Source organism: Eschrichtius robustus, chromosome 6 (assembly GCF_028021215.1).
Source record: "Eschrichtius robustus isolate mEscRob2 chromosome 6, mEscRob2.pri, whole genome shotgun sequence".
NCBI lineage: Eukaryota > Metazoa > Chordata > Mammalia > Artiodactyla > Eschrichtiidae > Eschrichtius > Eschrichtius robustus.
In genome coordinates this window covers 91,390,998-91,418,599 of record NC_090829.1, presented here as the reverse complement: position 1 = coordinate 91,418,599, position 27,602 = coordinate 91,390,998, and the positions used below count along the sequence as shown (strand labels likewise).

General features: G+C 37.9%; 1 protein-coding gene across 1 annotated transcript; it reads left to right on the top strand.

Annotated features, from left to right (window-relative positions):
* Positions 1-8,995: 8,995 nt before the first annotated feature.
* HHLA2 (HHLA2 member of B7 family) lies at positions 8,996-25,842 on the top strand. The gene is given in 8 exon segments (XM_068545553.1): positions 8,996-9,059; positions 10,623-10,973; positions 11,977-12,243; positions 19,548-19,865; positions 22,448-22,473; positions 22,476-22,596; positions 24,952-25,010; positions 25,795-25,842. Coding segments are annotated over 8 exon segments (1,254 nt in total).
* Positions 25,843-27,602: the final 1,760 nt, after the last annotated feature.

Below are 27,602 nucleotides of genomic sequence, written 5' to 3'. Positions count from 1 at the left end.
TGTGAGTATGTTTCTTTTTTGTTATATTCAGTAGTTTGTTTTATTTTTAAGATTCCACATAAAGTGATATCATACAGTATTTATCTCTCTTTGTCTGACTTATTTCACTTAGCATTATACCCTCCAGGTCGAACCATGCTGTTGAAAATGGTAAAATTTCATTCTTTTTTATGGCTGAGTAGTATTTCATTGTATATATATACCACATCTTCTTTATCCATTCATCTGTTGATTGCCACTTAGGTTGCGCCCATATCTTGGCAATTGTAAATAATACTGCTATGAACACTGGGGTACATGCATCTTTTCAAATTAATGTTTTTGTTTTTTTCAGATATATACCCAGGAGTGGAATCGATGGGTCATATGGTAGTTTTATTTTTAGTTTTTTGAGAAATCTCCATACTGTTTTCACAGTGGCTGCACCAATCTACATTCCCACCAACAGTGTAGAGGGTTCCCTTTTCTCCACATCCCCACCTACATTTGTTATTTGTGTTCTTTTTGATGATAGCCATTCTGACAGATGTGAGGTGATAGCTCATTGTGGCTTTGATTTGCATGTCCCTGATGATTAACAATGATGAGCATCTTTTCATGCGCCTTTTGGCCACCTGCATTTCCTCTTTGGAAAAGTGTCTATTCATTTCTTCTGCTGTTTTTTAATTGGGTTGTTTGTTTTTTTGATGTTGAGTTGTATGTGCTGTTTATATATTTTCGATATTATCCACTTATCTGTCATGCAAATACTTTCTCCCATTTGGTAGGTTGTCTTTTCATTTTGTTGATGGTTTCCTTCGCTGTGCAAAAGTTTTTAAGTTTAATTAGGTCCCATATGTTTATTTTTGCATTTATTTCCTTTGCTTTAGGAGACAGATCCAAAGACATAATGCTATGATTTATGTCAGAGTGTTCTACCTATTTTTTCTTCTATAAGTTTTATGATTTCTGGTCTTACATTTAGGTCTTTAATCCATTTTGAGTTTATTTTTGTATATGGCATTAGAGAATATTCTAATTTCATTCCTTTACATGTAGCTGTCTAGTTTTCCCAACACCACTTATTAAAGATTCTGTCTTTTCTCCATTGTTTATTCTTTCCTCCTTTGTCATAGATTAATTGACCATAAGTGTGTAGGTTTGTTTCTGTGCTCTCTATCTGTTCCATTGATCTATGTGTCTGATTTTGTGCCAGTACCATACTGTTTTGATGACTGAAGCTTTGTAGTATTGTCTGAAGTCAGGGAGCATGATGTCTCCAGCTCTGTTCTTCTTCCTCAAGATTGTCTTGGCTAGTCGGGGTCTTTTGTGTTTCCATACAAATTTTAAAATTATGTATTCTAGTTCTGTGAAAAATGTCCTCGGTATTTTGACAGGGATTGCGTTGAATCTGTGGATTGCCTTGGGTGGTATGGTCATTTTAACAATATTCTTCCAATTCATGAGCACAGTATATCTTTCTATCTGTTCATGTCATCTTCAATTTCTTTCATCAGTGTCTTATAGTTTTCCAAGTACAGGTCTTTTACCTCCTTGGGTAAGTTTGTTCCTGAGTATTTTATTCTTTATGATGCAATGGTAAATGGGATTGTTTCCTTAATTTATCTTTCTGATAGTTCATTGTTAGTGTATAGAAATTCAACAGATTTCTGAATATTAATTTTGTATCCAGCAACTTTGCCAAATTCATTGATGAGCTTTAGTAGTTTTCCGGTTGCATCTTTAGGATTTCTATGTATAGTATCAGGTCATCAGCAAACAGTGACAGTTTTACTTCTTCCTTTCCAGTTTGGATTTCTTTGATTTCTATGTCTTGGCTGATTGATGTGGCTAGAATTTCCAACACTATGTTGAATAAAAGTGGTGAGAGTGGGCATTCTGATCTTAAAGGAAATGCTTTCAGCTTTTCACTGTTGAGTATGATGTTAACTGTGGGCTTGTCATATATGACCTTTATTATGTTGAGGTATGTTCCCTTTATGCTCACTTCTGGAGAGTTTTTATCATAAATGGATTTTGAATTTTGTCAAAAGCTTTTTCTGCATCTATTGAGATGATCATATAGTTTTTATTCTTCATATTATTAATATGGTATATCACATTGATTTGTGGATATTGAAAAATCCTTGCATCCCTGGGATAAATCCCATTTGATCATGGTGCATGATCCTTTTAGTGTTTTGTTATATTTGGTTTGCTAATATTTTGTTGAGGATTTTTGCAAGTATGTTCACCAGTGATATTGGCCTGTAATCTCCTTTATTGTGATATCTGTGACTGGTTTTGGTATCAGGGTGATGCTGGCCTCGTAGAATAAGTTTAGAAGCATTTGTTCCTCAGCAGTTTTTTGGAATAATTTGAGAAGGATAGGTGTTAACTCTTCTCTAAATGTTTGGTTGAATTCACCTGTGAAGCCATCTGATCCTGGACTTTTGTTTTTTGGGAGTTTTTAAATTACTGATTAAATTTTATTACTGGCAATAGGTATGTTCATATTTTCTGTTTCTTCCTGGTTCAGTCTTGGAAGATTGTACATTTCTAGGAATTTGTTCATTTCTTCTAGGTTGTCCATTGTATTGGCATTTAGTTGTCCACAGTAGTCTTTTATGATCCTTTGTATTTCTGTGGTATTGGTTATATCTTCTCCTCTTTCATATCTGTTTTTAATGATTTGGGCCCTCTCTTTTTTTATTGATGAGTCTGGCTAAAGGTTTATCAATTTTGTTTATCTTTTCAAAGAACCAGCTCTTAGTTTCACTGATCTTTTCCATAGTTTTTTTAGTCTATTTCATTTATTTCTGTTCCAATCTTTATGATTTCTTTCCTTCTACTAAAACTGAATTTTATTTGTTCTTTCTCTAGTTGCTTTAGGTGTAAGGTTAGATTGTTTATTTGAGATTTTTCTTGTTTCCTGATGTAGGCTCGTATCACTATAAACTTCCTCTTTTAACTGCTTTTGCTGTGTCCAATAGATTTTGGATCCCTGGTTTTTCGTTTTCATTTGTCTCCAGGTATTTTTTAAATTTCCTCTTTGATTTTTTCAGTGATCCATTGGTTGTTTAGCAGCATATTGTTTAGCCTCCACATGTTTGTTTTTGCAGTTTTTTTTTTCTTGTAGTTGATTTCTAGTCTCATAGCATTGTGGTAAGAAAAGATGCTTGATATGATTTCAATTTTTCAAAATTTACTGAATCTTGTTTTGTGTCCTAGCATGTGATCTATCCTGGATAATGTTCCATTTGAACTTGAAAAATCTGTATAATCTGCTGCTTTTGGATGGAATGTTCTATAAATATCTCTTAAGTTCATTTGGTCTAATATGTTTTCTTATTGATTTTCTGTCTGGATGATCTATGCATTGAAGTAAGTGGGGTGTTAAAATCTCCTACTGTTATATTACTGTCAGTTTTTCTCTTTATGTCTGTTAATATTTCCTTTATGTGTTTAGATGTTCCTGTGTTGTTGCCTATATATTTACAGTTGTTATATCTTCTTGGATTGATCCCTTGATCACTATGTAATATCCTTCTTTGTCTCTTGTAACAATCTTTATTTTAAAGTCTATTTTGTCTGATAGAAGTATTGCTACCCTGCTTTATTTGATTTTCATTTGCATGGAATACTTTTTCCACCCCCTCACTTTTGGTCTGTGTGTGTCTTTAGATCTGAAGTTATTCTCTTGTAGGCAGCATATATACAGGTCTTATTTTTGTATCCATTCAGCTACTCTATGTCTTTTGACTGGAGCATTTAGTCCATTTACATTTAAAATAATTGTTGATATGTATGTTCTTATTGCCATTTTGTAATTGTTTTGGTGTTGTTTCTGGTTCCTTTCTTCTTTTGCTCTTGTCCCTTGTTATTTGATGATTATCTTTAGTATTATGTTTGGATTCATTTCCCTTTTGTGTGTGTTTATACATTATAGATTTTTGGTTTGTGGTATCATGAGGTTTATATATAACAACTTATATATGTATCCATGATTATTTAAAGTTGCTGATCTCTTAAGTTTGAACAGTTTTTTAAAATATAAATTTATTTATTTATTTATTTTTGGCTGCATTGGGTCTCCATACAAATTTAAAAAAAATTTTTTTTTTTAAATTAATTAATTTCTTGGCTGCATTGGGTCTTTGTTGCTGCACATGGGCTTTCTCTAGTTGCGGCGAGTGGGGGCTACTCTTTGTGGTGGTGCGCAGGCTTCTCATTGCAGTGGATTCTCTTGTTGTGGAGCACAGGCTCTAGGCACGCAGGCTTCAGTAGTTGCAGCACGCAGACTCAGTAATTGTGGCGCATGGGCTTAGTTGCTCCGCGGCATGTGGGATCTTCCCAGACCAGAGCTCGAGCCCGTGTCCCATGCATTGGCAGGCGGATTCTTAACCACTGCACCACCAGGGAAGCCCTGAACACATTTTAACAACTGTAACAACCTTGCATTTTTATTCCCTCCTCCATGTTTACTGTTTTAGCATAATATTTTACATACTTTATTTTGTGTATCCCTTAACTATTCATTGTGTATATAATTTTACTACTTTTGTCTTTTAATCTTCCTCCTAGCTTTATATGTGGTTGATTTACTACCTTTGCTGTTTACTTGCCTTTTTGAGATTTTTCCTTTTGTAATCTTCATACATAACCTTTTCTTTCTGCTTGGTGAAGTCCCTTTAACATTTCTTATGAAGTTGGTTTTGTGCAGCTGAGCAATTTTGCTTTTGCTTGTCTGTAAAACTTTTGCTCTCTGCTTCAGATCTGAATGATAGCCTTCCCTGGTTGATTATTCTTAGTTGTAGATTTTTCCCTTTCATCACTTTAAATATATCACGCCACTCCCTTCTGGCCTGCAGAGTTTCTGCTGAAAAGTCAGCTGATAGCCTTATGGGAGCTCCCTTGTACATCACTTTTTGCTTTTCACTCACTGCTTTTAATATTCTTTCTTTATCTTTACATTTTACCACTTTAATTGCAGTGTGTCTAGGTGTGTTCCTCTTTGCGTTGATCCTGTTTGGGACTCTCTGTGCTTCCTGGACCTGGATGTCTGTTTCCTTTCCCAGGTTAGGGAAGTTTTCAGCTATTATGTCTTCAAATATGTTCTCTGTCCCTTTCTCTCTCTCTTCTCTTTTTGGTACCCCTATAATGTGAATATTAGTGCACGTGATATCCCAGATGTCTCTTAAACTGTCCTCATTTCTTTTTCTTTTTTTTTTTTCGATTCAGCTTCGGTGATTTCCACTACTGTTTTCCAGTTCACTGACCTGTTTCTCTGTGTCATCTAATCTACTATTGATTCCTTCTAGTGTATTTTTCATTTCCATTGTTGTATTCTCTGTCTCTATTTGGTTCCTCTTTATATCGTCTAACTCTTTGTCAAAAACTTCTGACTTTTCACTCCCTTCATCCATTCTTCTCCCAAGTTCTTTAAGCATCTTTATAATCATTCCCTTGAATTCTTTATTGGGTGGATTGCTTTATTGGGTGGATTGCAAAGGAGGATTCCTTTGCTGCCTTAATTTGCCATTTTTATTTCTATGTATTTGGTAGGTTATGTTTCCTGACTTTGGAGATATGGCCTTTTATGGGAGGCATCCTGTGTCCCATCAGTGCTGTCCCCTCTGTTCACCAGAGCTGTATGCTCTAGTGGTTCTCCCTTGTGGGCTGCATGTGCCCTTCTATTGTGGTGAGCTGACTACTGTGGGTGGTCTGGTAGGTGTGGCTGGCCCCTGGTCCTGCTGGTTGCCAGGCCTTGTGTTGTGTGGGGGCTGCCAGCCACTGGTGGGTGGACCCACATCATGTGGTGGCTGGCTGCAGAGCCCCAGGGGGCCCTGGGGCTAGTTGTAGCCCGTTGGTGAGCAGAGCTGGGTTCTGGGTGGGTGGTTGCTCAGCCAGGGGTCCCAGATATAGTGTCAGCCTACTGGTGGGCAGGACCAGTTTTCTGACACTGCTAGATATGGGCTCTATTTTGTCCCAAAGCTGGTATTGGCCTACTGCTGAGTGCAGCTGGATCCTGGGGAGGCTGACTGAGGGGTCCAAGGTGTCTTGTAGCTGGCGTTGGCCAGCTGGTCAGCATGGCTAGGGTCCAGGGGTGTCCAGAGCAGGTGTCTTCCTGCTGGTGGGTGGGGCCTGGGGCCAAGGTGTCCTGGGAATAGAGCCTGTCAACTGGTGGGTAGAGTCGGTTCCTGGGGTTTCTGGCTACATGGCCCAAGGTGTCCCAGAGCTGGTATTGGCCTGCTGGTAGGTGGGCCAGGAGCCCCAGGGGTTCCAGAGTTGATGCCATCCTGCTGGTTTGTGGGCTGAATCCTGATACAGAAGGCTGTGGGGCTGCAGTGGTCTTGGGGCTGGTGTCCACCTGCTGGTGGGTTGGTCCATGACCTAGGGGATCCAGGGCTAATGCTGGCTCAGTGCTGGGCCAACTTGTGTCCTGCAGTCTCTGGCTGCCAGGCTGAGGATCCTGGAGATGATGCTGGTTCTCTGGTTGGCTGTGCAGTGTTTAATTCTGGATCATTGGTGGGCCAAGCCAAGTCCCAGGTTCTCTGGCTACAGGGCCTGGGTGTCCTAGAGCTGTTATTGATCATCTGGTGGGCAGGGTGGGAGCCCAGGGGTCCCAGGGCTAATACTGGTCCACTGAGAGTAGAGCTGTGTCCTGGGGCCTCTGGTTACAGGGACCTGAAGGTCTCAGAGTTGGTTTTTGGCCTGCTGGTGGGTAGGGCAGGGTCCCAATGGCTAGCTTTGGGGCCCCAGGACTCCCAGGACTAGTGCTGGTGTATATTGGGTGGGGTTGTGTCCTGGGTCCTCTGTTGGACAGGGCTGTGTCCTGGGGCTGCTGAGGCCTCAGGAGGTCTTGAAGTAGCAGGCCTGCTGGTGGGTGGGGCTGAGTTGTCCCCACACTGGTGCTGACAGGCTGGTGGGCGAGGGAAGGTCCCATCACTAATAAACTAGAGGGAGGATTCCAGAATGGCACTTGCCAGCACCAGTGTCCTCACAGTAGAGCGACCTCCCCAAAATGGCTGCCACCAGTGTCTATGTCCCCAGAGTGTGTTCCAATTGCCTCCTGCCTCTCTGAGAAGCTCCTAAAGACCAGCAGGTGAATCTGACCTAGGCTCCTTTTAAATTACTGCTTCTGCCCTGGGTCCCAGAGTATGTGAGATTTTGTGTGTGCCCTTTAACAGTGGAGTCTCTATTTCCCACAGCCATCTGGCTCTCCTGAATGTAAGCCCTACTGGCCTTCAAATTCAAGCATTTTGGGGGCTCATCTTCCCAGTGCAGGATCCTTGGCTGGAGAGGTTGATGTGGGGCTCAGACCCTTCACTCCTTGGAGAGAAGCTCTGCAATTGTAATTATCCTCCTTTTTGTGGATCACCCACCCAAGGGTGTGGGTCATGACCATACCACATCTCTGTCCCTCCTACCCCCGTCTTTGTGGTTTCTTCCTTATATCTTTAGTTACAGAAGATCTTTTCTGTTAGTCTTCAGGTCTTTATCATCAATAGTTGCTTCGTAAATGTAATTTTGGTGGGCCTGTGGGAGGAGATGAGCCTAGGGTCTTCCTACACTGCCATTTGGCCACTTGCCAAACATTTTAGCTATTGCTCTGAGAAAGATGGAAACTATTAGAGTGATAATTTTGACATATGGCAAATGTTTTCCCTATTTATTTGTATTTTAATATGTTTTTGTTGTTTTTCCAGTTTTTTTAAGGTTTTTTTTTGTTTTGTTTTTGGCTGCTCCACACGGCTTGCAGGATCCTAGTTCCCCAACCAGGGGTCAAACCTGCACCCTTGGCAATGAAAGCATGGAGTCCTAACCACTAGACGGCCAGGGAATTCCCTGCTTTTCCCATTTTTATGTAGACGTATCTGATATAGAAAAGTATAGCCATGTTAAAAAGGCCCTTTTCCAAGGCTGTATATTCATTTATTTTATTTTAGTATTTAAAATGTAAAAATGAAACTATAAATTATTAATTTACCAGGTTTCATTTTGATAAGATATTATGAAGGAATCTAACTTTATTTTTTAGAATAGTTTTAATCATTCTTGCATCTCATATCTTACAACACATTGAGTACAACTTTGTAATAGTAGAGCTCCCAAATGATTTCTTCAAAATTTTCTTTTAGAGGTTTTTAAAAATTATCTATAATCCCATCACTAGAGAAAATCAGTTCTATTTACTTACTTGAATTTATATCATGTGTGTATGCATTTTGCCATCTATATTTTCTCACTTTTTTTAGTTTTCAAAGTGCTGTTTGTAAACCATGATTTTAATGGCTGCTTCATAATCTGCACAATTATTGGACTTAAGAATATGTTTTCAGGTTTCGTTTTACTGTTTTTTAATGTGTGATTATAAATAACATGATAGTTAACACCATTGACATTTAATATTTAATTGAATTTATTTTTAGTATATTTCCTATAAAAGCAATACATGTCCACTGTAGAAAGCTTTAAAAATAACTGACAAAAACTATTATCCAGAGAACCACTATTTAACGTATACCAAATCTTTATTCATTTAACAGCCATTTTTCAGTACCTATTATATAACAGGTACTGCTTTAGATGTGAAACTTGTTCTTCAGAGTTAACATCCTTCTGTAAATTTAGTGATATGTCATGTCAGCCTCCTATGTGCAGAAATGTGTGTGCTTTTAAAAAGGGACTATGCTTCTTAAAAGTTGCATTGTAATCTGATTTTTCTCCTGTAACATTAAGAGCTTCTTTCGATGCCATTGAACCATCTTTTACAGTATTATCTTTAATGGTTGCAGAAGTATTATTTGTGTGAATGTACCATAGTTAATTTAATGAATCTCCTATAGGCAGACATTTTAATTCTTTCTTTTCCAATTCCTGTTTGTACTTAAAATCTGTAACTTGTATATTTTGCTTCTCTTTGATAGTATAACTAATATGACCTCCACATGACCAGTTGGAAAAGCAAGATCCCAGATATGTAAATAGGACATCCCTCTTCCATGACTTCCACATGAAGGCACAGGCAGCTCTGTATTTCTTCTTCATTCTTATACCATCTCTACGTGGATCTCAAGGTAAGCACCTTTATAATACACCCAAGTGTCAGTTGTTTATATCATTAGGTAGGAACATGAGCCACAAGGCAAGGGGGCTGTTTCCTCTGTAGCCATAGCTTGTCAACTTTTCTAACTTTTCTTCTATCTACTCTAAGGTTCTTTCTAATCTGTTATCTGCTACCAAATATAAAATCACTAGAAAGGCAAGTTTGATTGATTGGTTGATTTGTTTTTTTTTTTAAGTGTAAGCTTGGTACTTACTTGACACTTGACAAAAGGCATTATCAGCTTTGCTAGGCCCTGTGGCAGGCATTTTAAATTATCCAATGAAATATTAGAGGTGTTTGGTAGAGCAGTTAGGGAGGTTGACAAAAACACTCCTTTTCTTTCCCACCTTTCCATGTCTTTCTTCTCAGCTTGATGCCACATTCCTCTAGCCCCTTGTACAGAGATAGACTAAATCACTCTAAGGCAAAGTGGGACATGGCAGAGTGGAAAGAGCCTCAGAGGAGGGGGCAGAGGAAAAAGACTTTGTGACAAGGCCAAGGTCAAAGGTCAAAGGAGTTTAGTCCATTGTCCGTAAGATAAGGTCAAAGGAGTTTAGTCCATTGTCCGTAAGATAAGGTCCTTTCCAGTGCAAATATCACAGAATTCATAGATAGGGCACATGATCTACTTAAAATGTTTTGTGAATTGGTTAAAAAATCTGCATACTGCCTTCAGTGATTATGAAATTGTTAAGTATATTTTCTTTGCAAAAACCTGATTGTGATGAGTCCATTTGCTTTTTAAAATCACCTTCTGAAGTTGACAGTAAAAAATATATATATAAATATATATATATATATATACACACACATATACAAACTTATGTATATTAGGAGGATTGGACCTCTACATTTATATCCAGAATAATATTCCTTAACTATATCTTGATGGACTCATAGTATATCCTGAGAGTTGTCTTAAAGCCAAAATAAATGAATCACTTCATTTCCCCTTTTGGACTCCTCCTCTTTTGTGCACCCTTTCTTGAAACTAATGTCTACATATTCCCAACAGACCCCTTAATGCAGCATTGTCTTCTACATGCTCCAAATATTTCCTAACCCAACCAAGTTAAGTTTATTCTATTCTTTTAGGGCCTGCTGGCTCCAGCTAGCTGGATAAACTAATTTGTTATTGTTATAGTAGGTGTTAAAAATGAATGTGTTCAGGGAATAAAAATCAACAGGAATCTTTAATTTATATAATATACATAATTTCCAGCAACTGTAGCAGGCCAGGATCAGAGGAGAGATGAGACTATTGATCAAGCATGGAACAAAGTTTCTATGCTTTATGCTGTTGTCAATTCTCATGGTTACATTGACTACAACAGATACTCGATTGAAATTGCAGACACTCAAACATAGAGCTTCATGACTTGTTTCTAGTAATTAGACTAGCAAGTGTTCTTGATAGATGATGTGGTCTGTTAATGATCAGGCTGCTGACTAGGATAGTTCTTCTAGGTAGTCCTGATATAACCCTTGATAAGCACCCATCACTAATTCTCTTCATAACTGCTCTTGCTTTTAGATATGGTCTTTTTAGCTTCCTTAAGTCATGTTAGTATGAGTGAGCAAACAGTCATTGGAAGACTTGATGAAGACGTAATTCTCCCTTGCTCATTTGAGAGTGGGCCCGATGTTGTAATTCACTGGAAGAATCAAGATAACTACGTTTACTCATACTACAAAGACAGTGACCAGTTGGAAAAGCAAGATCCCAGATATGTAAATAGGACATCCCTCTTCCATGGTGAAATTCACAATGGGAATGCCTCCCTATCTTTCAAAAGATTAAAGCTTCAGGATGAAGGAATTTACATGTGCTATGTGGGGACATCATCTGGAAAAATCATAAACAAAGTGGTACTAAAAGTGGGAGGTAAGTGTACATATAACATTTTACAAAACATGACAATGATACCATTCCATGTTTTCTGTACTGCCTTCTTCTTAATTTAATGTGCTATGGGCTTCCTTCCAAGATAATACATACAAACTACCTCATTATTTTTAATGTATAGTGTCTCATAGTTTAAACATGCTATAATTGATGCACCTGTTCCTCCATTAGTAGGTATTTAGGTATTTCTAGTGTTTTACGTTACAAAAAATGTTGTGATGAACATCCTTATATTTAATACCGGGAAATGATCTGAAACAAAAGTATCAGAAGTAAAATTTTAATATGGCACTTATACCAGCAACATAAGAGTATACATTTTCCCCTTAAGTCTTATCAACACCTAATATTACCCATCTTAAGAAATTCTGCCAATATGATAGCTTAAAATTATTGAATTGATTTAAATTACATTTTTCTGTTTTCTAAATGAAGTTAATTGTAATACTATATGCTTTCCTCCTGTTTGTATTAACTTTATTTATCTAATAATTTATTTATTGGGAGGGGCATTTTCTAATGGGTTGTTTTATCTAGCTCTTGTTCTTTCTCCCTCTGTTCTATTTATCTGCTTCAGACCTTGACTCAGAAATCTAAGAATTATGGGTAAACAAAGAATCAAAAAGGCTCTGAGTCTGTACCTAAAGAGTACAAACTGCTGTGTGAGCTCTAGTTTATCAGCTTTGACACCCGCATTTTGACTGCTCAGTGAGGCCATTAGATTTTCTTTCTAGAATTCTTTCTAGAGAATTGAGCTTGCTAGTTGCTATGTATCCATACATGATCTTTTTTCCTTGTAGATCACCAGACTATAGCTTAAGGTTCTACAGAGTTTTTGCTGTTTTTCCTTTCAGAAACTGCCAAGTTTTGCTCACAAAGCTTAGCTTTTCATTTCATGGGTATTAAAATAATGTGTTCTGCACAGATGGGCTAAAAAGAAGCTAATGACAGTTCCTCACGTGCCCTTCTTTCTCCCACATAGCTTTTGTCACACCTGTGATGAAGTATGAAAAGAATGCCACAAACAGCTTCTTAATATGCAATGTGTTAAGTGTTTATCCTTATCCAATTATCACATGGAAAGTGGATAATACACCTGTCTCTGAAAACAATAAGGAAGAAGTCGGATCTTTGGGTCCTTTTTATATTAACAGTAGAGTAAATATTACAGGATCAAATTCATCTTATCAATGTGCTATTGAAAACACATTGCTGAAGCAAACATGGACAGGGCGATGGACAATGAAAGGTAGGCTCCACAAGGCTTTACCTGTGTACCTGTGCTGTCAGAGATTGGGAGGGAATGGGGTTTGATTTACAGGTTAAGAGAGGAACACAAAGGAAGGAAATGCATTTGCAGCAGTTAGAAGACCAGGACTGGAGTCCCAGATCTAATATTACTGGCTCTATTACCTCAAGCAATCATTTTTACTTCTGAGCGCTGGTTCCTCGTTGGTAAAATGGAAGCAATTCTTACCTTGCAAGGTGTTTATGAGTTGAAGGAAAACAATTGTGAAATGGAAAGCAGAAAATACCTCCATGAACATTACTGTTTTTCTCTATGGTTCTTCTACATAGAATTTTCTACCTGCATTGCACTTTAGAAGATCAGAAGAGAAGGAAAGGATGCTTGTCTCCCAGCAGGTCACAACCTCTAATTTTTGCCAGTTTTTCAACCAACAGAAATTAGTATTGCTTCTGTTTAGTCTCTTTATGTTTAGTCTTCTTAAGTAATATTAGCCCATTAATCTTTATCAACACCTCTACTCCTTCCTCTCATTTATTTGAACAAACCCAAACTCTCACCAGTCTCTATAAGCTACTGTTTAAGAAGAGTTTAAGGAGAAGAAAAGTTAATTTGGCACCATTTATCTAACTCTGAGGAAAATTACCAATATTGTTTTATACTTCACTAGAAGCAAAGCAAATTTTTTCTGTAAATCTCTATTATATGGGGAAAGTGGAGGTTAGCTTTCCTTTTTGGCCTTCTCTCCCCCTGAGTTTCTTTTTTTTAATATTTAAATTTATTGAAGTATAGTTGACTTACAATATTATATTAGTTTGGGGTATAAAACATAGTGATATTTTTATAGATTACACACCATACAAAGTTATTATAAAATATTGACTATATTCCTTGTGCTGGACATTACATCTCTGTGACTTATTTATTTTGTAACTGAAAATTTGTATCTCTTAATCATATTTAACTATTTCGCTTCTCTTCCCATCCCTCTCCCTTCTGGTAACCACTAGTTTGTTCTCTGTATCTGTGAGTCTGTTTCTGTTTTATTATGTTTGTTTGTTTTTAAGATTCCACATATAAGTGAAAACATACAGCATTCGTCTTTATTTCTCTACTTATTTCACTAATTATAATACCCTCCAGGTCCATCCATGTTGTCACTATAGCAAGATTTTATCCTTTATTTATGGCTTAGTAATATTCTACTTTGTGTGTGTGTGTGTAACTCAAATCTTCTTTATCCATTCAGCTGTCAATGGGCACTTGGTTGCCTACATATCTTGGCTATTGTAAATAATTGTGCTATGAGCTATGAACATTGGGGTGCACATATCCTTTTGAATTAGTGTGTTTGTTTTCTTCAGATAAATACGCAGGAGTCAAATTCCTGGATCATATGGTAGTTCTATATTTAATTTTTGAGGAACCTCCATCATGTTTTCCATAGTGATTGCACCAATTTAAGTTCCCACCAACAGTGCACAAGGATTCCCTTTTCTCCACATCCTCACCGACACTTGTTATTTGTTGTCTTTTTGATAACAGTGATTCTGACAGGTGTGAGGTGATATCTCATTGCAGTTGCATTGATTTGCATTTCCCTGATGATTAGTGATGTTGAACATCTTTTCATGGGCCTGTTGGTCATCTGTATGTCTTATTTGGGAAAATGTCTACTCAGGCCTCTGCCCATTTTTAAAAATCAGATCATTTCGTTTTTTTGTTTCATATTGAGTTGTATGAGTTCTTTATATGTTTTAGATATTAAACCCTTACCAGGTATATCATTTGCAAATATCTTCTACCTTTCAGTAGGTCACCTTTCAGTTTTACTGATGGGTTCCTTCCCTGTGTAAAAGTTTTAAAATTTGATTAGGTCTCATTTGTTTATTTTTGCTTCTGTTGCCCTTGCCTGAGGAGACAGATCAAAAAAGTATTGTTAAGACTTATATCAAAGAGCACACTACCTATATTTTCTTCCAGGAATTTTATGATTTCAGTTCTTACATTTAAGTCTTTAATCTGTTGTGAGTTTATTTTTGTATATGGTATGAGAAAATATTCTAGTTTTATTCTTTTACATGTAGCTGTCTAGTTTTCACAACACCACTTATTAAAGAGACTGTCTTTTTTCCACTGTATATTTTTGCCTCCTTTGTTGTAGATTAATTGACCATAAGTGCATGGGTTTATTTCTGGGTGCTCTATTCGGTTCCAGTGATCTATGTGTCTGATCTTTGTGCCAGTACCATACTATTTTGATTACTATAGCTTTGTAGTGTAGTTTGAAGTCAGGGAGCATGACAACTCTAGCTTTGTTCTTTCTCAAGATTTTTTGGCAATTTGGCATCTTTTGTGTTTCCACACAAATTTTAGAATTATTTGTTCTAGTTCTGTGAAAAATGCCATGGGTATTTTGATAGAGGTTGCATTGGATCTGTAGATTGCTTTGGGTAGTATGGACATTTTAACAATGTTAATTTTTTCCAGTCCATGAACACAGAATAGCTTTCCATTTATTTGTATTGTTTTCAATTTCTTTCATCAGCGTCTTACAGTTTTCAAAGTACAAGTCTTTCATGTCCTTGGTTAGATTTATTCCTACATATTTTATTCTTTTTTATTTAATTATAAATAAGACTGTTTTCTTAATTTCTCTTTCTGATAGTTTTTTATTAATGTACAGAAACACAACTGATTTTTTGTACATTGACTCTGTATCCTGCAAATTTATTGAATTTGTTTATTAATTCTAATAGTTTTTTGGTGGAGATTTTATGGTTTTTTATGTATGGTATCCTGTCATCTGCAAATAGCAACAATTTTAATTCTTTTCTTCTAATTTGGGTTGCCTTTTATTTTTTTTTCTTGTCTGATTGCTGTAGCTAGGATTTCCAATACTATGTTAAATAAAAGTGGCAAGAGTGGCATCCTTGTCTTGTTCCTGATCTTAGAGGAAAAGCTTTCAGCTTTTCACCCTTGAGTATGATGTTACCTGTGGGTTTGTTATATATGGCCTTTTTATGTGAATGTATGTTCTCTCCAAACCAACTTTGTTGAGAGTTTTTATCACAAGTGGTTGCTGAATTTTGTCAAATGCTTTTTCTGCATCTTTTGAGATGATCATGTGATTTTTATCCTTTGCTTTATTAATGTGGTATATCAGATTGATTGATTGATGGATATTAAAACATCCTTGCATCCCTGGGAAAAATTATACTTGATCATAACATATGATCCTTTTAATGTGTTGTTGAATTAATTTGGCTTACAATATTTTGTTGAGGATTTTTGAATCTATGTTCTTTGGGGATATTGGCCAGTAATTTTCATTTCTTGTAGTGTCTTTGATTGGTTTGGTATCAGGGTAATGTGGCATTGTAGAATGTGTTTGGAAGTGTTCTCTCCTCCTCAATTTTTTGGAATAGTTTGAGAAGGATAGGTATTAACTCTTCTTTAAATATTTGGTAGAATTCTCCTGTGAAGCTATCTTGTCCTGGACTTTTGTTTGTTGGAATTTTTAAAATACTGATTCAGTTTCATTACTAGAAATCAGTCTGTTCAGCTTTTCTATTTCCTCCTGAATTAGTCCTGGAAGAGTATAATTTTCTAGGAGCTTATCCATTTCTTCCAGGTTGTCCTATTTGTTGGTGTATACCTGTTCATAGTATTCTCTTATGATTGTATTTCTGTGATATTGGTTGTAACTTCTCCTCTTTCTAATTTTATTTATTTAGCACATCTCTTTTTCTTGATGAGTCTGGCTAAAGGTTTTTCCAATTTTGTTTCTTTTCAAAGAAACAGCTCTTAGTTTCATTGATCTTTTCTATTGTTTTTTGGTCTCTACTTCATTTATTTTCACTCTGACTTTTGGTATTTCATTTCTCTACTAGCTTTGGTCTTTATTCATTCTTCTTTTTCTATATCCTTTAGAAAAGATATGTTATTTGAGATTTTTCTTATTTCTTGAGGTGGGCCGGTATCGTGATATACTTCCCTCTTAGAATTGCTTGTGATGCATCCCATAGATTTTGGAACATTGTGTTTCTATTTTCATTTGTCTCAAGGTGTTTTTTGATTTCCTCTTTGATTTCTTCATCGACACTTTGTTTTTTAGTAGTATATTGTTTAGTCTCCACGTTTGTGCTCTTTCCAGTTTTCTTCCTGTAAATTGATTTCTAACTTTATACTATTGTAGTCAGAAAAGATGTTTGATATGATTTCAGTCTTCTTAAATTTATTGAGACTTGTTTTATAACCTAGCATTGTGACCTATCCTGGAGAATGTTCCATGTGCAGTTGAAAAGAATGTATATTCTGATGTTTTTTGTATGGAATGGTTTCTAGTTATCTATTAAGTCCATTTAGTCTAATGTGCCATTTAAGATCATTTGCTTATCTGGGAAACTATTTCTTCTTCAATTCTGAATGATAACCTTCCTTGGTAGAGTAACCTAGGTTGTAGGGTTTTTCCCCTTTCAGCATTTTAAATATATCATACCACTCCCTTCTAGCCTGCAAAGTTTCTGCTGAAACATTAGCTGATGGTCTTATAAGGGTTCCCTTTTATGTGACTCTTTGTTTTTCTCTTGCTGCCTTGAAAATTTTTTTGTCTTTAACTTTTGCCATTTTGATTATGATATGTTATTGTGGATCTCTTTGGGTTCATCTTGTTTGGGACTCTTTGAGATTCCTGGACCTGAATATCTGTTTCCTTCTTCAGATTAGGGAAATTTTTAGCCATTATTTCATCAAATATGTTTTCTACCCATTTCTCTCTCTCTTCTCCTTCTGGGACACCTATAATATGAATGTTAGTATGCTTGATGTTGTCCCAGAGGTCCCCTTAAACTATCCTCATTTTAAAAATGTATTTTTTCTTTTTTGTTGTTCTGATTGGGTGGTTTCCACTATTCTATCTTCCAGGTCACTTATACATTCTTCTGTATTACCTAATCTGCTCTTGATTCCCTCTAATTTTCATTTCAGTTATTGTATTCTTCAGCTCTTTTTTATATTTTCTAATTCTTTGTTGAAGTTCTCACTGTGTTCCTCTGTTCTTTTATTGAGTTTGGTGAGCATTTTAATGACCATTGCTTTGAACTCTTTATCAGGTAAACTACTTCTCTCCATTTCATTAGGGTAGTTCTTTCATTTGGAACATATTTCTCTGTCTTTTCAATTTGTTCAACTCGGTTTGTTTATAAAATTAGGCAAGACAATTACCTATCTCAGTCTTGAAGGTATGTCCTTGTGTGAGAGTCTCCCTATGCAGTCTCTGTGTGCCCAGTGGCTTTGGTGGGAGAGATGGATATGAAGCAAGCATGGAGAGGGGCTTTTTCTGGGGCACACCAGGGCTATTACTGGCACAGGCTGGAGCTGGGGGTTGGGGTGGGCTAGAGTTGGAGCCTGGTATGGACTGGGGCTTCTTCTCAGGTGTGTTGGGGGCTGCTGCCTTGATGAGGGGTGGGGACTAGAGCTGCACCAATCACAGGCCAGGGTTTCTTCTGGGGCATGCTGGGGGTGCAGCCTTGGTAGGCGCAGGCTGGAGCCAGGGGGGCTAGAGCTGGAGCCTGGCACAGGCCAGGGCTTTTCCTGGGGCATGTGAGGACTACTGCCTTGACAGGGGTGGGGCTGGAGCAGTGCAGGGTCTCCCTCATGGGTGTGGGTCCTGACTAGATCACTTCTCTTCCCCTCCTATTCACCTTGGTGTATTTTTTTCTTTATATCCTTAGTGATAGATGGGCCATTCTGCTGGTCTTCACGTCATTCTCAGAGAGAGTTGTTCTATATGTAGTTGTAGTTTTAGTGTGTCTGTGGGAGGAGGTGAGCTTGGGGTCCTCCTACTCTGCCATCTTGGTCCTGCCTCCATCCCTGAGTTTCAAATTCTCAAAATATTCACCAAGAAGACACTAAAAATATGAATTATTCACTGCCTTTATATGATGTCAATAGTGTGAGCAGCCAGTGTTCTCTGTTCATCAGCCAGGCAGCAATGGAAACATGGGAAAGGGATGAAAATATTAAATTGCAAATATTTTCTACGGAAAATCATAATTTCTCATGTTTATTCAGAAATGAGTATCCTGGAGTTCCAACAGTTCCTTAGGCTCAACGCTATTTTGTCTTGTTGAGGATCTATTATGTGCCAAGCTTTGTCACTCTCAGACTGTGAACTTAAGAACCAGATGTGTACTAGATGCTGTGGACTCTTACTTCTGGATCCACAGCATCTAGTACAAACATGTAAAAATAAAACTAAACCAGGAACGTAGCATACAAAGAGAGTGAGTAATTCTGTTCACTGTGGTTGGGTATGGATCAGGTTTTTACAGAATATATGCTTAAGGAAGTTGCATAAGGGCAGAATTTTAAAAGAGCAGTAGGAAATTCCAGGAGAACATGGGCATTCCAGGCAAAAAACATACTACATGCAAAAGCACAGAGGAGTAAATATTGCTTGAATTTGTGGAAATATAAATGGTTGAGGGTTAAACTGAAGTATCAGAAGATAAGCCTAGAGTAGAAGGCAAAAACCAGATCAAATGCCTTCATCTTGCTAAAGAGCTTGAGCTAGCCCTGGAGGTAGTATGGAGCCAAAGAAGGATATGAAACATTGGAGCGACTGGAAGTGGCATTTTAGATGGCTTGCTTTGGCATCACTCTCTCGCAGGTGGACTGCAAAGTAGGTATGTCTAGAACCAGGGAGAACAATTCATGGTAGTCCATAGAGGTCAGCTGACAGAACCAGAGAATAGGAAGGACAAGATGGAGTTAGCTCTGGAGGGGCAAGCTAAGAATACCCAGCAGAGTCCCTGTTCTAAGAGTTCGGGCCAGTGAGGAATTACCTGCACAGTTAGAAATACACTTCTTATGTGCAAGAAAAGAGACTCTGTCTTGAAAGAGAGATTAAGAAGTGGTTGAGGCCATGAAAGTAGCAGAGACTGCCACGGTATAGATAGTGACAAGGACGTAACTCCAGCACTCAAGTTCAGCAGAAGAAGATCACTGAGTTTAAAAGGCTGATAACCATAGCAACATTCTTGAGTGATCACCGTCAGGCTGTAGGAGTTAAAAACCAGGTGTGTCACCTCCCTAGCTGGCCCAGGCTTAGGCCTCCTGAAGCCTAAGCTTAACCTTGGTGGGAGACTTTGAAATAGTGGTCGTAAAGCTTTTAATAAACTCCACAGCACAAATATCTCATTGCTTTCCAAAAGGTATTTTCAAAGATATTTCTAAGTGTAACTTAGAAAATTCATTTGAAAATTTTGTTTTCATTAATCTTTACTTTTCTATTCTGTTGTTAGATGGCCTTTGTAAAATGCAAAGTGAAAACGTTTCACTCTCGTGTAAACCTGAAAACAGTTTTTTCATACCAAATCAAGATTTCATAGTCACTTGGTCCAGAGTGGACAGTGGGAATTCTTTGGTCCTGGCTTCCTTTCTGAACTCCTCACAAGAAACAATTATCAATGAACCCCTACTTTCACGGAACAAAGAGCCGATAAACCTGCATGACTTCTCTCTGACTCTGAAGGATCTTCGTCTTTCAGACAGTGGGGAATACTTGTGCAATATTTCTTCAAGCAAGTATACTTTACTCACCATCCAAACACTGCATGTAGGTAAGTTACAAGTAGGGTTGGATAATGGTTTTCGGGTACAGCATTAGAGATTGTGAACATCAAACAGGAAAATTAGGTTGCCATTTCAAGAATACCTTTGAATAGAATTTCTGAAAATACTGTCTACAGGGATACTTCCAGTCAAGACAATCTCCTTCCTTCAACCACAGGCAAGTCTTGCATAAAAAAAAAAAAAAAAAAAGAAAGAAATTACTCCCAGAAGATTTCCTTTTTAGGGTTTCAGGGCTTCAGAAATGAAGAGGGAACCTATATGTTTTGTTACTCTGTGGGCCGAGCATCTTCAGTTCTTGCTTACCACTGTGCCTCATCTGTGCCTCAGGGTCTGGGTTTGGGGAGTTGAGGCTGCGTAGGCACAGGAGAAAGTTAGAATTTGGACTCTGCTGGATGCTGGGGAAGCATGGTCTGTGAATCTGGTGAAAACAGTTATCAAAGGACATTTGAAACATTACATGTATGCCTGATTTGGCTTATTTTTTTTTTTAACCTCTATTGGTAGCTAACTGGTAAAACTCATTAATTAAAATATTTCTAGTCCAGTATCCATAGAGTCATGGAATGTGTACTCATGAAGTTGACTTTCAAGGTGGGCCGATCACCCTTACCCTTAAGTGATCAACTTGACATCATGGGAGACCATGGCGCTTCTCTTTCTATTCTTTACTAAAATATGAGTCAGTGGAACATATGTTTTAGAAATATTTTTATCATTCTAGTTATGAAAATTAGGAGAAATAACAGATTTGAAGGTTTGGAGATTCTATGTAGGGCGTTTTGGAGATAAGAATACAGAGTTGTCCTTGGGTCAAGGACAACTTCAAATAGATAGAAACTTCAAGACACTGAGTGATAACACTCCCTTTGTAGAGTTGCTAGTTTGAGGGTACTGAAAACTGAGATGCAGACGAAGCTCCTATTTTTCCCCAAAATAGGATTGTCACTTTTATGTAAAATACAGTTAAACTTTAATTCTATTTTCTTAAATGTTGGATTCATTTTGTAGTTTAGAAAAATAATCAGGAAGAAACAATCTGAAGACCACATCTGGCCCATCTTTCTAATTAGAGGTCTAATTTTCAGTTTACACAAAGTGAAGCATCATGACCATTCCATCTCTGTCAAAGAAGAGCTTTTCAGAACCTCTCATTCTGAAGTAAAATACTGGTCAGTTGAGACTACAAGAGGGTTTGCCCGTACTTCCCCCCAGAAAGAGGTCTATAGCAGGAACTACCCCATCAGGGCAGGGAACAGGACAAACATGCTTTCAAGGAAACTTGGTGTTCTGTACTGAATTGCAATTTTCTGCTTGCTGCCTTGCCCAGGAAATACTGCAGTATTTGAAAAGGAGGCCCAGATAGTGGGGCTTATGATTCCTAGAGTCTGGATCTTCTCTAGAAAGGTTGCACTGAATTGAATGAAATTAAATAATTCTTGCTAAATTTTGCTGCTGAATCAATATGTGATCTTGGACAAATCCCTTTACAGATGGGGGAACTGAGGGTCATGGATAAAGTAAGAAGCTATACATTGCAGAATTTTCTTCAGGAGGAAAAATATGCCTATGAAAACACTTTAGGAAGTCAACATTTCTATTTAATTACTCCTTCTCTACATGGGTATAGAATTTCAGGATGACAAATATGTGGAGAGATTGTTTTATTGGTTGTAAAACATTAAGTAAAAGTATATTCATAAAAGTTGACATCCGTTATACAGAGCTGTTCATTTTAAAGAAAAGCCATAATTATCTTCCCCCCTGAATTTGACCTCTGTTCTCTAATGCTTGCTCCTTACTCTTTGGTAGAACATGGATTGTAAGATTAGCTGGTTCTGACTTTGGTTACTCAAGGTCTCCAAGTTTCTGGCTTCTGAGTTCCCCACTTCCTTTAATACTAATTATAACAATGCTAGTTCCAACCAAGATGCTGAAAAGAGTTCTGGCTCCTCCAGTTATTCCTGAGGAGCTCCAAGCACTATTGGTTATCCTGGTGGTCACCTGTCACCTTTTACTCAAGATCATGGCTCCTACTCAACTCTTCTCATCCCCTCTGCACTGCTCATCTCTATTCCTCTAGGAACCTGACTTCTCCAAGCCAAGGGTACACTGCAACCTCCCTTCATCCCCCAAGGAATACGCTAGGCTAAGGTTAGTTTGTAGTCATAATTATTCCTTTGTAAAAGTGTGTTGATTATCTTATTACAATAAAAAACAATAAAGACTTAAAATACATAGAAGACTCATTGTCTCTCAAGTTTTCAGACTTTTTCTCTCCTGACTCTCATCCCCACTAGGCCCTAAATTGGTTAATATCACAGCTTTGGCAGGTTTCCCACAATAGACACATTGAGGTTGGGAGGTATTATTTATGCTCATGAAAAACTCTGGTCCAGACAGGGCTGTTGTTCATATCTTTAACGGGTCTTTTCACTAGGAAGAGTCTTTTCGCTAATATGAAATCTGTCTCCCATCCAGAATGCAGAAATAGCTAGTTATAAAATTAGTAAAGATACTCTACTCACCCATCTATACATTTTCTTTTATTTTCTGGTAACTTTTCTTCCAGCTTATAGACTTTTTGTTTGTTTTATTTAGAAGCAAGTCAAGGAACAGTTGTCGGAATAATTGTTTCAACATTGGTGGTAGTCGCAGTTTTGTTGCTTTCAGGGGTAACTCTAGCCGTTAAATCAAGAAGATGCATCTGTTTCCACACAGGTAATATCTCTTGGAGGATTTGGTCTTGTGCCTGGGTGTTCAGGTAGAGGTTTATCAAAGATACACCTGCAGCTGCACACCTACACTGCTGCTAGGCATGTAAATAGATCTGAATTTTCTGCAGAGTTGTTTTTAAACTTTTTCAAAAATTCTTTAAAAGATGCCCACATTTCCACCTAACTATTTACTTCTAGGAAATTATCCTGAGTTAAATGGTCAGAGACACAGCAAGCTATATACAAGCACATCCATTGAATCACACTGCCAGTTTTTCATTGAATATTTTAATAAATAACAGGAAATTGATTAAGTGAATTGAAAGTCACGTGTTATTTAAGTTGTTTTATTTGTCTTTTTTCTACTAAAGAGAGAAAATTTAGATCTGGCAGTAAAATTATACACAGAATGATCTGAATTACCTTGCATTGAAAAATAGCTGGAAAGAAGCCAAAACGTTCTTTGCCTTTGTAGAGAGGTACTACACATCTCTCCACCACACATCTGCCCAGGTACTTCTATTATGTCTGGACTTCCTTAAGTCCCTGGGCTCTGTTTTCTCTTTCTTTGAGCTTCCCCTATAGTTGCTACTGCTCAAAACAGCATTGTCTCTGATGGGCTATTTTATTTTAATCCCTGTTAAGTTTTAAAAAAAACTTTTTCTAAATTTTCTGCTAGAAACCTGTGTTACTTACAGCAATTTAATTACTTGTAGTAATTTAACATGATACATTAAGATTCCATGGTCACAGGACTTCTTAAAAGACTTTGCTTTTATCAACAGAATTAGATCTATGAAAAGCTTGGATTTACTTATTTCCACATTTTACAGATCAGAAAACTAGAATCCAGAAAGTTAACACAAATGCTAAGTAGGTATGTGAAACAGACTCTTATATGCACCACCCAAGATGACCCAGCTAACCAGTGGCAGAGGTAGATCTAGGCCCCAAGAAGCTCTCCCTTCTTTCATAATCTCTCCGAGAAAGCTCTGAGTGTCCTGGGAGGTTGAAATAGATCGCATGTCCCTTCTTTTGATTGATATTTGCCTATTGTCCCTGCTGAAGTTAGGGTTATTTGATATAGCAGACACCATTATTGAAGGTAGGATTTTAAGGGTGATAGTGAGTGAGGATTTCACGAGTTGTAGCCCTGTGATTGTTTATACTAATAGGTCAGTCCCCTTACTTGTTGCTCCTGTCTCTTAGCTGCCAGAAGTAGAAAAAGATGGGAGGTTGCAGGTAGTCTAGTTTGTCCCCCACATGCAAACCCTAATATAATGATACTTGTGATTAGGTTCAAATTATAGGAGAGGGGGCACTACATACTGCTCAAGAATGATGGTTTAGTTTCTATATTGGAAGTGTGCACAAGTGAAGTTCCAACACAAAGTACCTGGCACACTCAAAACTGGACAAAGGGGAGCACAGAAGACAGTGCATTCCCCCAGAACTTTGCTAGAAAACCTGAACTTGAAGGGACAAGGAGAAAGAGCGGTGCCCAAAACCTGCAAGGAGAGTCATGGAACAAGCTGTGTTGTAAGGAGGGCGACCTTCACTCAGAGGACACAGCTAGACTATAGCAAAGGAGCTAGAATAAGTACCTGATTTTGCCCTTCCCTCCCTTTGATCTCCACCCCAACTGGAAACCAGAGGGAAGAGAAGCCCTGCAGGTAGAACCCATCCAGGTCAGCTTCCCGTGGCAGAGAGCAGGATGGATTCTGATTCTGGAGGAGCAGTCAGGAGATACCAGCAAAAACCATGTTAGGGTATTGACCACTTAAAATAAAAAGAAGTTCCACAGTTCTGTAGTTAGGTGGGCTGAAAATATATTTCATGCTGTTAAACTAAAAGTCACAACACCTCCAGTTCCCAGGTTGTTGTTTCATATGACTATGGCTTGTATGTTTTCTTTTTAAAGTCCCTTTTCTATCACTCTGTTTTAAAATGCCCTTAATATAAATGATCCTAGATTTTAGCAAGACCCAGAAGGAAGGCCTTCCTTGAGAAATGACATTATGTCTCTTTTTCCTATCCATCACCACCTTGGCTATTTTCCATTGTTTATATTTGGTAGGAATCAGGCCAACAATCTTAAAGAGCCAGGAATTGCTGGCCTGGTTGAATTGCCTTTATCCCTGCTTTGGAGGACTTGAATCAGCCATAAGAATTTACTGCTGTCTGTTTCTGATGAGGTATTTGTACATTAAATGCATTTTTAATGCTGTTTGTTTGTTGGAAAAAAGATTTGAAGAGGGGAGTAACTAACGTGCTTCTAATAATTATACTGAGGAGGGAATAAGGGAGAATTTGGGTGTTTGCGGAGACATGTTTTTCTAAGTTCTGTTTTTTCTTGTAGAAGGGCAACCATCTACTGATCAGAAATCTAGCCATGCCGGTACTGCAGAAGAAAACATGGTAAGGCATTTCCTTTATCAAACTATTTATAGTATAAGGATGCTACTCTAAAAATTAATTGAAGTTTTGACTGATTCACACATCATCATGCAGGACTTTTACACAGAAAAAAAGGCAGGAGGGATTGCAGGATAATAGAATAGGAAAAAAAAATACACTTAGGCTTTTCCCACTGTAATTAAACATGCTCTACTTGCTTAAATAAGTGCTTGCTCTTATCATCTCCAACTGTTATTTGTAAAGATGATTTCAAATGGCACTATGCACCAATATACTTATTATTCTGATGGAAACATGGGATTGCATAGGAGTGGAAGGCAATACAGATAAAGAAGAGAAAAGCAGACTATAATTTCTGCCCGGACTCAGACTGCTGACCTTCTACACTTTTCCAGCCACTTCTAGGTTCCTTCAGAACTTATAATTCACTTACGAATTATAGCTTGATTGCATACTTCCTTTTTGCTGCACACCTTTTATTATTTATGAGTTCCATTAATCAGAATAAATAACAGTAAAGAGTGGGGTAAACTTGTTTTTCTACTTGTTAAAATCTCAGGAACATCTAGCAGGAAAATTAAAATTGACTGATAAGACCCAGACTTCATAACTACTTATTTTATAACTGTCTCATGGATCTCTGATTACAGATGCAAACAGTAGCTTAAAGCTCCCGCCTCCCAAAAAAACAAAACAAAACGCTACCGGCATTAAATACTTAAGATAAAAATGGTTATTCTGACATGAACAACAGTGATTTTGAGTCCATTTTTCTTGGTTCTAGGCTCTTTCAGAATATTCATTCATTAAAGGAAGTGAAGACAAGAGTTGACAACACAGCACAAACATCCTTAATATCCAGTGGTCTCACCTTCCCTTTCTTCACTGCGCTTCCAGCAATGGCTTGTCATGACCTGACAATTCTACCATTGCAAAGACTTGTGATACTGGAAAGAGAATAATTACGTTCTTTCTCACAACCTAAGAATCATTCATTGACCCCCTATATGCATCAAGATTATAAATGCCTGGATACCAAGGGTTCCAGTTCAGCTTGGAAAAGAACTATCTATCTCATTCATTTACATTCCTTCTGCAATCAGCCCAGGAGGCTACAGTGACGTTTCCGCCAAGAACTCAGAAGAAATGAACCACTAAGAGATGATTCAAAATCTGATTAACTAATGATGGGTGAGTGGTAGAAGCAGAAGTCACTTTAGTGAAAAGGTGAAAAACCAGAGCCTAGAAAACAAGGCAGTGGATTTGCTAAAGTATTGTACTCCAGTTTTATATGAATGGTTAATATCAGTTTAATCAACTAGATTTAGTATGGTGAGTCTTAGGGACCCCAAAGAGTAAGAATGTCAGTATCTCTAAGACTACCCAGGGTGCAAAGGGCCCTATCAACTCAAGAATTGACATCTCTGGGGTTGGGTTGTACCTTTCAACACCAGGGTTTGCATAGCTGAGTGACCCTAGTTATGAAGATAATTTGATTTACTCTTTTGGCTCAGTTGTCATATTGTTAATCAGATTTCTAATAAATTTAGATTTTCATATAAATTTTTATGCAAGGAGGGAATGGATAATTCAGCTGACTGGATGATCTGTTCTCAATTTTATCATCAATATATAAGAAAGAAAGCCTAACCAGGACTTTTGTTAACTTAGTCAAGTTTTTAACCATATAGTTTACAGGAGAAAACCAATCCTCAATTGTGTATTAATAATACCTGGTCCAATTTTCTTTATCAGCTGGACTTCTTTCACAATCTCCTAGTTTGCACATAGTTCTGTTGACTTCATGTATTTGCTATAATGTTGTGACCAGTGTTCATCACAAACGGTAAAGTATTAAGGACGCTTAAAGAAAAACTTTAGAAAAGGACGTAAGACACTTGGTGAGGAGAAAGTGCTCAGAATTGCTCTAGTCTACTTACGGTGATGAGGGTGATAAATTTCAAGACCAAAGCCGACACATTGAGGATGGCTGACAAGAAAGATTCTGTGTCCTTCAACGCCGCTGAGTCCCTGAATTAATCTTAGAGCCACCTGTGTGAAGCAGGTTGGATCAGAGAGGCAGACTGCTGAGAACGACAGAATAAGGATTTATTATAGAGATTCAACATCATTATTATACAACTGTGGGCACTGGTGAAGAAGTCTGTACCAGGCTGTCGCCTCTGCAGCTGGTGCTGGGCCTGAGGTCGCTGCCGGTCAGTTGTGCCAGCGGTCAGGAAGGACGGCTGGACACGGACTGAGGATGGACTGGAATTTATAAGAACAAACTGGACCCCATGCGGTCTCTCAGGGCCTCCAAAGTCAACACTGTGCGTGACCTGTAAGATAAGCTGGCGCCCATTGCCATTGAGCTGCACACCTGCCGGGCGAGGACTCTGACAGGAGCTCAGAGAGCTGCGGGTCCACGGAGCTGTGGCCCATCCCAGCTAGCTCACCTTTTCAGCCTGGAGTAATATTTGCCAGCTATCACCAGTGTGCCTGGGGCTATACATTGCCCTTATGAGCACAGAAAGAACCCAGCTGTTCCTTCACTTCTTCCTCTCAAATCTGGTGCGTATTTCTCTTGTGACC